General features: G+C 48.0%; 1 protein-coding gene across 1 annotated transcript in view; it reads left to right on the top strand.

Moving 5' to 3' along the window:
• The first annotated feature begins 3,548 nt into the window (after window positions 1-3,548).
• Window positions 3,549-12,735, top strand: part of SDF2L1 (stromal cell derived factor 2 like 1) — a 34,442-nt gene continuing 25,255 nt past the window's right edge. Inside the window, exon 1 of the mRNA XM_069756671.1 lies at window positions 3,549-3,779. Coding sequence (XP_069612772.1) covers window positions 3,614-3,779 — 166 coding nt within the window. The 5' untranslated portion in view covers window positions 3,549-3,613. The remainder of the gene's footprint in view (window positions 3,780-12,735) is intronic.

The raw sequence follows: 12,735 nt of genomic DNA, 5'->3' as shown, positions 1-12,735 counted from the left end.
GAATGAACTGCAGAGAGCTGGGACCAATGTAACAAGGCCTACCATAAGTAACACACTACGCCACCATGGTCTCAGATCCTGCAGTGCCAGACATGTCCCACTGCTTAAGCCAGTACATGTCCGGGCCCGTCTGAAGTTTGCTAGAGAGCATTTGGATGATCCAGAGGAGTTTTGGGAGAATGTCCTATGGTCTGATGAAACCAAACTGGAACTGTTTGGTAGAAACACAACTTGTCGTGTTTGGAGGAAAAAGAATACTGAGTTGCATCCATCAAACACCATACCTACTGTAAAGCATGGTGGTGGAAACATCATGCTTTGGGGCTGTTTCTCTGCAAAGGGGCCAGGATGACTGATCCGGGTACATGAAAGAATGAATGGGGCCATGTATCGTGAGATTTTGAGTGCAAACCTCCTTCCATCAGCAAGGGCATTGAAGATGAAAAGTGGCTGTGTCTTTCAACATGACAATGATCCAAAGCACACCGCCAGGGCAACGAAGGAGTGGCTTTGTAAGAAGCATTTCAAGGTCCTGGAGTGGCCTAGCCAGTCTCCAGATCTCAACCCTATAGAAAACCTTTGGAGGGAGTTGAAAGTCCGTGTTGCCAAGCGAAAAGCCAAAAACATCACTGCTCTAGAGGAGATCTGCATGGAGTAATGGGCCAACACAGTGTGTGGCAACCTTGTGAAGACTTACAGAAAACGTTTGACCTCTGTCATTGCCAACAAAGGATATATTACAAAGTATTGAGATGATATTTTGTTTCTGACCAAATACTTATTTTCCACCATAATATGCAAATAAAATGTTAAAAAAACAGACAATGTGATTTTCTGGATTTTTTTTTCTCAGTTTGTCTCCCATAGTTGAGGTCTACCTATGATGTAAATTACAGACGCCTCTCATCTTTTTAAGTGGTGGAACTTGCACTATTGCTGACTGACTAAATACTTTTTTGCCCCACTGTATACCTCATGGTGGACACATTTACCTCATGGTGGGCACATAAACCTCATGGTGGGCTCATAAGCATCATGGTTGGCTCACAAACCTCATGGTGGGCTTACATACCTCATGGTGGGCTCATATGCCACATGGTGGGCACATATACTTCAAGGTGGGCACATAAACCTCATGGTGGACTCATATACCTCATGGTGGACTCATAAACCTCATGGTTGGCTCATATATCTCATAGTGGACTCATATACTTCATGGTGGGCTCATATAGTTCATGGTGGGCACATAAACCTCATGGTGGGCTCATATACCTCATTGTGGGCACATATAGCTCATGGTGGGCTCATATATCTCATGGTGGACTCATACACTTCATGGTGGGCACATATACCTCATGGTGAGCACATATACCTCATGGTGGGCTCATATACCTCATGATACCTAATGGTAATCCTTGACACTGATCTCTCCTTCAAACTGCATATCCAAGCCCTTTCCACTTCCTGCCGCCTTCAACTCAAAAATATTTCACGGATCCATACATTCCTAAACCAAGAATCTGCAAAAACCCTAGTCCATGCCCTCATCATCTCCCACCTCGACTACTGTAACCTCCTGCTCTGTGGCCTCCCCTCGAACACTCTCGCACCCCAGCTCTATCCTTACCTACTGTATCCTCACCCATCCCTTGTCGATTGTGAGCCCTCGCGGGCAGGGTCCTCTCTCCTCCTGTACCAGTTGTGACTGGTTTAGAACCTGTCTTACTTTTCATGCATATATATTGATGTGATATGGTTGTCGCCCATATTGTTTTCATATTGTAAGCAGGGTTTTCACCACACACATCTGTTCATGTATGTCATAGTTAGCCTGTTTAAGTAAGTAATCTGTTTACTGGCGCATATACTGGCCCATCCCTTGTAGATTGTGAGCCCTCGCGGGCAGGGTCCTCTCTCCTCCTGTACCAGTTGTGACTTGTATTTTTCAAGATTATTGTACTTGTTTTATTATGTATACCCCTCCTCACATGTAAAGCGCCATGGAATAAATGGCGCTATAACAATAAATAATAATAATAATAATAATATATATATATTTTTGGGCAATATTATCGCCCTATGATATAGGATTTCCCCTGTTTTTTGGTGCTGTTCATGCAGACGTCCCACGCTTTATATATTAAGAGTCAACAATTATAGAGAGTGTGTGGGAGGTGCCGTACGAGGGGGAGGGCTCTATTGTGAGCCGAGTGTCTATGTATATAGGTCCTATGTGTGACCATTTTTAAATGTTTTTAATTTGTGTGCTCTATGTGGATTTTTGTATGTCCATAATTATTGTTAATAAAGATTGCTTTTTTTCATACTCAATCCATTGCCTTGGGTGATCCCCGTTTATGGTCTATCTCTTGTCTTGTTTTTGTGGTTCAGTATCTTATAGACCTGGTTGGATCCCCGGTCCCTATGTGGTGCCCCCGCTCTGGTTACTAGGACCTGTGATGATGTCGCGGTCACATGACCGTGACATCATGGAAGGTCCTTGTCGCATTCCATCCTTAGCACCGGAGCGTCGCGAGGAGCGGGAAAGGCGCCGGAGGGTGAGTATATGATGATTTTTTTTTTTTTTTTTAATTGTTTTTAACATTAGATCTTTTTACTATTGACGCTGCATAGGCAGCATCAATAGTAAAAACTTGGTCACACAGGGTTAATAACGGTGGTAACGGAGTGAGTTACCCGTGGCATAACGCGGTCCGTTACCGCTGGCATTAACCCTGTGTGAGTGGTGACTGCGGCTGGACTGGAGGGGAGTAGGGAGGGACTAATCAGACTGTGGCCGTCGCTGATTGGTCGCGGCAGCCACGACAGGCAGCTGGCGAGACCAATCAGCGACTTGGATTCCATGAAAGACAGAGGCAGATGACAGACAGAGAATATCCGTGACAGACAGGACAGACAGAAAGAAGGAAGTGACCCTTAGACAATTCTATAGTAGATGGTGGTCACCTATACCTCATGATGGGCACATAAACCTCATGGTGGGCTCACAGCAGTAAGGGGTCTTCTGACAATGCAATTAAAATGATCCTGGAGATGATACATTGACGGGGCACTAGCTCCCATGGCCTCTGCCTGTCTTTGGCTGCGGTTCTCTTCTGATGTTCTAGCTGCAATGACCGGCAGGGACCCCGAGCACCGGCACTGGAGCCTGAAGGGATTTCCTCTGATCCCAGTCACTGTGTTGGGGAACTTGGGGTCCACGCCACTCTCATGAGATGTCAGTCAGGCATTCTGGGGTCACCACAGTGCCCCCACAGGTACCCGGCGGAATTATACGACAGCTCTCGCGGACCGCTCTGCTGCTGCTGAGGCTTCCTGATAACTGGCGGGCGGGCGGCGGCGGCGGCACCTAAATGGGCCATGGCGTGGACCAATCCCGTGCTCCCTCGTGTCTACAACTTGTTCTCATCCCACAGGAGTAGACAGCTACCAATCAGGATGCTCTTTTAGGCTCCGCCCATAATGCCGTTCATTTGAATGATTGGCTGAACCCTCGATGTGCCCCGCCCCGGCCTGCTGGCGTTCTTCCATTGGCTCCCTTCACATGTTGAGGGAAGTAGTAGAGGAGCCGGGCTGAGGCGCCGGTGGAGCGATGCTGCGGACGGGATTCCGGCTCTTTCTGTTCGGTCTTTGCTGCGCCTGGTGCCCGGCGCTGGGGAGTGAGGACGCGGAGTACGTGACGTGCGGGTCTGTGGTGAAGCTGCTGAATACCCGCCATAATGTCAGACTCCACTCCCACGATGTGAAGTACGGCTCAGGTGAGTGCTGTGCCGCCCGCAGGTAATGGCTGCAGCCACGTGTCAGGGGCGGCGAGTGCAGCGTGTGCCGGCATCCCGAACACAGCCGCCGGCTACAGTGACCGAGAGGCGGGCTCCTGATCCCCGCTGTACGGGAGCCGGTGCCTGGAGGACGGTGTCTGCCCGCGGCGGGTGCTGAGCCCGGCCACTAATACCCCAGGGGGCGCTGCCAGGGACCGTGACTACAACTCCCAGCGTGTCCTGGCTGCTACTAATGTGCAGGATGATGGCGGATCACCTTGTCTGTCAGCCTGCTGCAGATCACATCCACTACTTCAGCTTCGTGGGAAGAGGACAGAAGTTGGTTTCTTATTCTGCATTTTAAAGGGATCCTGTCACCAGGTTTGGCCGATATAAGATACGGGCATCCCCTTTCAGGGCTTATCTACAGCATTGTACAGTATAATGCTGTACATAAGCCCCGATCCAACCTGGAAGAACTGAAAAATATGTTTTATTATACTCCCCTGCGGGGCGGTCTGGTCTTGGTCCGGCACCTCCCATCTTCTTATGATCGCCGTCCTCTTGCTTCTTGCGGATGACGAGACCCTGCATCATCCACACAGGCTCCTCGGTATCGTGCTCCGGCGCAGGCGTACTTATGTGTCCTGTTGAGGGCAGAGCAAAGTACTGCAGTGCGCAGGCGTCAGGCCTCTTTGACCTATTCTGGCACCTGCGCACTGCAGTACTTTTCTCCGCAGCAGTTTTTTATGCGTTGTACAGTACCATGTAATCCTATGGAAAACAAAATCCGCAGTGCACATGCTGTGGAAAAAAAGGCGCAGAAACGCAGGGTTTATTCCGCAGCATGTCAATTTTGTGCGGATTCTGCAGCAGTTTACACCTGCTCCATAGTAGGAATCCGCAGGTGTAAAACCGCAGGTGGAATCCACACACAAACCGTGGTAAATCCGCACTGCGGATTTACCAAAATCAGTGCGGAGAAATCCACACACCTTTCTGCAATGTGTGCATAAGCCTTGAAAGGTGATGACCACATCTTATATCGGCCAAAACTGCTGATAGGTTCCCTTTAATGACAAAAATAAAAAATGACACTAATCAGATACAATGCAGCGAGATGCCCTGATGTGAATACTCTTAGGGCACGCATTCCCACGCTCAGTAAATGCTGCGTACATCCTCAGCGTCCAGATGTTACAGCATAGTGGATGAGATTTTAAGAAATCCCATGCCCACTATGCGTTTTTACCGATGCCCGCGGAGACCATATGCGGTGCGTCTCCAGCATGTCAACTTATCTTGCTGAGACGCGAGCCTCTACAAGATAAACTTCACCCATACAAGGTATTGGACACAGTGAATCCGCACGTTTCAATGATCACATGCGGAATCACCTGCTCTCAAAAACCAGCAGCACTTTGGACGCAGCGGACATTTGCTGGCAATTACTGACCGTGGGAACGTAGCCTTAAAAACTGCTACAAAAAAACACAAAAATGGGCATCCAAAGTAGGCACTGAAGTGTTATTGAAAGGGTTAAATGACTTTGGGCCACTGATCTCACACCACCACTACACAGAGTGATGCCCACATCAAATTCAGGTCAATCCAGCTTGGCCAAAATCCATGAAAATAGGCTATTTGCCCATTTTGATGCAAGTTCTGATACTCAAAACACTTTTGGGCTAGGATGGAGTGACCTGAATCTGATGTGGGCCATCACCATGTATATAATGATGGGGAGAGATCAGTGGCCCAAAGTCATTTAACCCATTCAATAACACCCTTCAGTGCCCACTGATGCCCATTTTTGTGTGAGTTTTATTTTGTTTTCGTCTTTAAAGGGAATCTGTCACCCCAAAAATGGCTTATAAACTAAGGCCACCACCATCAGGTAACCTGAAAGATGAGAAAAAGAGATTGTATTATACTCACCCAGGGGCGGCCCCGCTGCGGTCCGGTCCGATGGGCGTCGCAGTCCGGGTCCAGCGCCTCCCATCTTCATACGATGACTTCCTCTTTTTGTCTTCCTGCCGCCGCTCCTGCGCAGGCGCCCTTTTGTCTGCCCTGTTGACCCCTTCGTGCCATATGCCGTACTAGTATGCGGCTGCGGCAACTGCAATTGTGCCAGCCGCAGTACTAGTACGGCGCACTGATCACCGCGGTCTCGCGCTGAGTGCCGCGGGGTGCGGGTGTCAGCTGTATGTGACAGCTGACACCCCGCCGCAATGCCCACGATCGGTGCTAGCACCGATCGCGGGCATTTAACCCCTCTGATGCCGCTGTCAGTAGTGACAGCGGCATAGAGGGGGATCGCGCAGGGACGGGCTCCCTGCGTGCTCCCATGAGAATAACGCGATATGATCGCGTTATTCTCATGGTCTCCATGGAGACCCCCCCCGGATCCAAAATGGCCGCGGGGGTCTTTCAGTGAGGTGGCTTGCAAACGCCTGCATAGAGTAGGCGTCGGCAAGCTTCCTGCACTGTGTCAGATCGCTGATCTGACACGTGCTATGCAAAGTGTCAGATCTGCGATCTGACATGATACAGTGATGTCCCACCCTGGGACAATATTCTCAAGTAAAAAAAAGTGTAAAAATATTTTTTTTTAAAAATCCCCAAATAATAAAAAAATATATTTTTCCAATAAATCCATTTATTTATGTAATTAAAAAAAAACAATAAAAGTACACATTTGGTATCGCCGCGTCCGTAACGACTCGCTCTATAAAACTCTCACTAGTTAACCCCTTCAGTGAACACCGTAAAGAAGGCAAAAAACAATGCTTTATCATCATACCACCGAACAAAAAGTGCAATAAAACGCTATCAAAAACACTGATGTAAATAAAAATGGTACCGCTGAAAACGTCATCTTGTCCCGCAAAAAACAAGCCACCATACAGCTCCATCAGCAGAAAAATAAAAAAGTTATAGCTCTCAGAATAAAGCGATGCAAAAATAATTATTTTTTCTATAAAATAGTTTTTATTGTGTAAAAGCGCCAAAACATGAAAAAAAAAAGATATGTGAGGTATCGCTGTAATCGTACTGACCCGAAGAATAAAGCTGCCTTATCAATTTTACCACACGTGGAACAGTAAAAAAAAAAAAAAGCAATTCCTGAATTGCTGGTTTTTGTTTATTCTGCTTCCCAAAAATCAGAATAAAAAACGATCAAAAAATGTCATGTGCCCGAAAATGGTGCCAATAAAAACGTCACTTCGTCCCGCAAAAAATAAGACCTCACATAACACTGTGGGTCAAAATCTGGAAAAATTATAGCTCTCAAAATGTGGTGATGCAAAAACAATTTTTTGCAATAAAAAGCGTCTTTTAGGCTAGTTTCACATATGCTTCTGTGTGCAGTGTATCAAACGCATGCAAAAACGCATGCTAATGCAGCGTTTATCCGTGCATGACAGCAAAATAATGCAGCGTTTGCATGCGGTTGCGCTTTTTATGCGCATGCGTTCGATATTTCCAGCTGGGCGTGTCTCAAAACAGTTCCTGGACATGCGTAGTCCGAAGTACACAAGCGCATTGAACGCATGCGTACACAAGCGTTCCTATAGACAGTAATGCATTTTTTTGACACAGTCATCCACATGCACATGTCTGCGCATATTTGACAGATTTTTGACGCCTCCAAAAATGCAACATGGTGCGTTTGCCGCGCCCAGCTGCACAATGTGAAAAAATGCATGCGTACGCAAAAGCATGCGAACGCATATCCATGCGTACACCATGTTAAAGATAGGTACGCATTCGTCATGCGGATCGTACGCTGCGCACACAGATGCTCTCCCCTCTCCCCATCTGCTTCTCACCTTTTATCGCTATCCTCCTCTTTCGGCCTCTCGCAGCATACTAACTCTCCAACACATGAAGATGGAAACTCCCTTGACTTGGTCTTCTCCCGGGTTTGCTCAGTGGATGATTTCACAAACTCCCCTCTCCCGCTCTCTGACCACAACATTCTTTCATTCTCTATCAAGAACTGCCATCCCGCTCAGGTCACCCCCACTTTCCACACTTATAGAAACATACAGGCCATTAACACCCAGAAACTTATGAAGAACTTGCAGTCCTCATTGGCCCCAATCTCCTCCATCTCATGTCCTGACTCTGCTCTGAAGCATTACAATGAAACCCTGCAAAGTGCTCTGGATGAAGCTGCTCCTTCTATACATAAAACAACTCGGCACAGACGGCAACAACCGTGGCACACGCTGCAAACACGTTTCCTGCAGCGGTGCTCCAGGTGCGCAGAACGTCTGTGGAGAAAATCTAATCTACCCGAAGACTTCATCCATTATAAGTTCATGCTAAAGACATACAATTCTGCCCTTCACCTCTCCAAACAAACCTACTTCAACACCCTCATCACCTCCCTGTCCAATAACCCTAAACGTCTCTTTGACACGTTCCAGTCCCTACTCAACCCAAAAGAGCAGGCCCCAACCACGGATCTCCGTGCTGACGGACGATCTGGCCAATTACTTCAAAGAAAAAATTGACCACATTCGACAGGAAATCATCTCCCAATCTCTTCATACCATGCACTGTCCTCCCTCCCCCACTGCATCTAGTTCACTCTCTGACTTTGAAGCAGTTACAGAAGAAGAAGTAAGCAGGCTCCTTGCATCTTCTCGCCCGACCACTTGCACCAGTGACCCCATTCCGTCACATCTCCTCCAGTCCCTTTCCCCGGCTGTCACCTCTCACCTAACAAAAATATTCAACCTTTCCCTCACTTCCGGTATTTTTCCCTCCTCATTTAAGCATGCCATCATACATCCATTACTTAAAAAACCATCCCTCGATCAAAACTGTGCCGCTAATTATAGACCTGTCTCTAATCTTCCCTTCATCTCTAAACTCCTCGAACGCCTGGTCCACTCCCGTCTTACCCGCTATCTCTCAGATAACTCTCTTCTCGACCCTCTTCAATCTGGCTTCCGCTCTTTACACTCTACTGAAACTGCCCTCACTAAAGTCTCTAATGACCTACTAACAGCTAAATCTAATGGTCACTACTCCATGCTAATTCTCTTGGATCTCTCCGCAGCTTTCGATACTGTGGATCATCAGCTCCTCCTCACTATGCTCCACTCCATCGGCCTCAAGGACACCGTTCTCGCCTGGTTCTCCTATCTCTCTGACCGATCCTTCACTGTATGTTTTGCTGGTTCCTCCTCCTCTCACCTTCCCCTTATTGTTGGGGTTCCTCAAGGATCAGTCCTAGGCCCCCTCCTCTTCTCGTTGTATACTGCCCCTATTGGACAAACAATCAGTAGATTTGGTTTCCAGTACCATCTCTATGCTGACGACACCCAATTATACACTTCTTCTCCTGATATCACACCGACCTTTTTAGAAAACACCAGTGATTGTCTTACCGCTGTCTCTAACATCATGTCCTCCCTCTATCTGAAACTTAACCTGTCAAAAACTGAACTCCTCGTGTTCTCTCCCTCTACTAACCTACCTTTGCCTGACATTGCCATCTCCGTGTGCGGTTCCACCATTACTCCAAAGCAACATGCCCGCTGCCTTGGGGTCATCCTTGATTCTGACCTTTCATTCACCCCCCACATCCGATCACTGGCTCGCTCTTCTTACCTGCATCTCAAAAACATTTCTAGAATTCGCCCTTTTCTTACTTTCGACTCTGCAAAAATTCTTACTGTTTCACTTATTCATTCTCGTCTGGACTATTGTAACTCTCTACTAATCGGCCTCCCTCTTACCAAACTTTCCCCACTCCAATCTGTCCTGAATGCTGCTGCCAGGATCATATTCCTCACCAACCGTTACACCGATGCCTCTACCTTGTGCCAGTCATTACACTGGCTACCCATCCACTCCAGAATCCAGTACAAAACTACTACCCTCATCCACAAAGCACTCCATGGCTCAGCACCACCCTACATCTCCTCCCTGGTATCAGTCTACCACCCTACCCGTGCCCTCCGCTCCGCTAATGACCTCAGGTTAGCATCCTCAATAATCAGAACCTCCCACTCCCGTCTCCAAGACTTTACACGTGCTGCGCCGATTCTTTGGAATGCACTACCTAGGTTAATACGATTAATCCCCAATCCCCACAGTTTTAAGCGTACCCTAAAAACTCATTTGTTCAGACTGGCCTACCGCCTCAATGCATTAACCTAACGATCCCTGTGTGGCCTATTTATAAAAAAAAAAACTATCAGGTTCCTCGCATCATGTTCTCATTCACTTTATGCAGTTAATAGCCCACTGTGTCTGTACTGCTACATACTTAGGCAGTTAACTGGTTCATGCAGCTTTACATGAACACCCGAGCCTTACACTATGGCCGGTCCGAATAACTAAAGCAATTGTTACCATCCACCTCTCGTGTCTCCCCTTTTCCTCATAGTTTGTAAGCTTGCGAGCAGGGCCCTCATTCCTCCTGGTATCTGTTTTGAACTGTATTTCTGTTATGCTGTAATGTCTATTGTCTGTACAAGTCCCCTCTATAATTTGTAAAGCGCTGCGGAATATGTTGGCGCTATATAAATAAAAATTATTATTATATTATGTGAAACCAGCCTTAGTGTGTGACAGCAGCCAAACATAAAAACCCGTTATAAATAGTAAATCAAACCCCCCTTTATCACCCCCTTAGTTAGGGGAAAATAATAAAATTAAGAAATGTATTTATTTCCATTTTCCCGTTAGGGTGGGGGCTAAAGTTGGGGATAGGGTTTGGATTACGTTTACAGTTGGGATTAGGGTTAGGGGTGTGGTTAGGGTTGAGTTTAGGGGTGTGTTGGGGTTAGGGTTGGAGTTAGAATTGGGAGGTTTCCACTGTTTAGGCACATCAGTGGCTCTCCAAAAGCGACATGGCGTCCGATCTCAATTCCAGCCAATTCTGCGTTGGAAAAGTAAAACGGCGCTCCTTCCCTTCCCAGCTCTCCCGTGTGACCAAAACAGTGGTTTACCCCCACATATGGGGTATCAGAGTACTCAGGAAAAATTGCACAACAACTTTTTTGGTCCAATTTATCCTGTTACCCTTGTGAAAATAAAAATTGGGGGGCTAAAAATCATTTTTGTGGAAAAAAAGAAAGATTTTTTATTTTCACGGCTCTGCGTTATAAACTGTAGTGAAACACTTGGGGGTTCAAACTTCTCACAACACATCTAGATAAGTTCCTTGGGGGGTCTAATTTCCAATATGGGGTCACTTGGGGGTTTCTACTGTTTAGGTACATCAGGGGCTCTGCAAACGCAACGTGACGCACCATCAAAGTCTGCATTCAAAAATCGTGCTCCTTTCCATCCGAGCTGTGCCATGTGCCCAAACGGTGGTTGCCCCCCACATATGGGCTATCAGCATACTCAGGACAAAATGCAAAACAACTTTTGGGGTCCGATTTCTCCTGTTACCCTTGGGAAAATAAAAAATTTTGAGCGAAAAGATCATTTTTGTGAAAATAATGATTTATTCGGACTCCCATGACAGCACTACGAGAGAGGGGATCCGCCCTTCAGGAACAGGAAACCTACAGATACAAAAGGGCGGCACCTCTCCCCCTGCATCAGTTGGTTTCCTGTTCCTGGAGGGACAGGATCCTACAGATTTCATCTCGTAAGGAGCCCAGGCCGGCCGGTCGAATCTGGTAGCGGGGGGGTCTCCTACCTCGACCGGTGCGGAAAGTCCTGGAGACGCCACGGTGGTCCAGGCTGGACTGCACGTCAGTGGCGTTGGCAGCAGGGAGCAGGGTCCGGAGGATTCCTTGTCTCCGGAAGCCGGCGTTGGTAAGCTTCATTCCCCCCCCTGAGCAGACGGCGGCAGTGAGGTGCGGTGGTGTGGTTGCGGCGTCGGAAGTGGGCGCCGTCCGGAGCACTGCTGAGCATTCCCGGCGTCCTGCATCGCTCACTGAGCGTTTCCGGAACGCTGGGGCGCCGGGGGTGGAGCCGGCAGGCGCTTCCGGTTTGCGGGTTGACTGCGCATGCGCGGTCTTTCCAAGATGGCGGCGCCCATGGTCCGGTCGCCGGTTCTTCTGTACTACCACCGCTAACCTCCCAGCTGCAGCCTGATCATCAGGAACCAATGGGGACACGCCAGATGGCCTGCTGACCGGAATACAGGGGGATATAAGCAGGTGTTGGCGATAGAACCCTGCTTTTGGCCACAGCTTCATCATGGCAGATGATGGTGAGCAGCAGCCTCAACTTCTGGATAAAGTACGGCAGGAAGCCGTGGGAAAGGATATCAGAAGTGACCAGTCCAGCCGTAAAAGCTCGTCCAGGCAAGGATCTAGAGCTTCGACTGGCAAGGAGCCCCCTCGTGTTCCGGTACCTTTCTCTTTCACGTACACTGGTAAGTGATCTACGTGAATGTTCACTCAGTGACGCGGGCCCCTTATACTTTGTCATTCTAGGGGAAGAGAAGTGCAAAGTCGAAACATAAGGAGTGTGCCCTATGTGAAGTTCCCTTACCAGATTCCTACCCTAAAAAATTGTGTGCCTCCTGTATACAACAGACGGTGAGGTTTACAGGAGTGGAAGGGTTGAGTGACATCAGGCTAGATAGATGGTATCTCCCTTATTGTCCTCCCCTAGGTAGCGGAAGAATCTGCTTCTACGGCTAATCTGCGTGAGATGATCCGTACAGAAGTAAGGGAATCCCTGCGGTCTATGTCCCAGGCGGGAAGTTCAAAACAGAGAGCCTCGGTGATCTCTGATTCGTCAGAGGAAGATAAAGAGGAAGGTTCTTATCGCTCAAATCTCTCTTCCTCGTCATCAGAAGAGGAATCTGGCCGATTCTGTCTGCCTCTGGACCGGGTGGATAAGTTAGTCAAGTCGGTCAGAGGTACGATGGGCCTAGAAGAGCCTAAGACTCAGCTTTCCCGTCAGGAGCTAATGTTCAGCGGCTTGGAACACAAGAAACGCAGATCCTTCCCGGTGATTGATAAGA

Source organism: Ranitomeya imitator, chromosome 1 (genome assembly GCF_032444005.1).
Source record: "Ranitomeya imitator isolate aRanImi1 chromosome 1, aRanImi1.pri, whole genome shotgun sequence".
NCBI lineage: Eukaryota > Metazoa > Chordata > Amphibia > Anura > Dendrobatidae > Ranitomeya > Ranitomeya imitator.
Note: the sequence above shows the minus strand (reverse complement) of the source record. Positions and strands in the feature narration are given on the sequence as shown.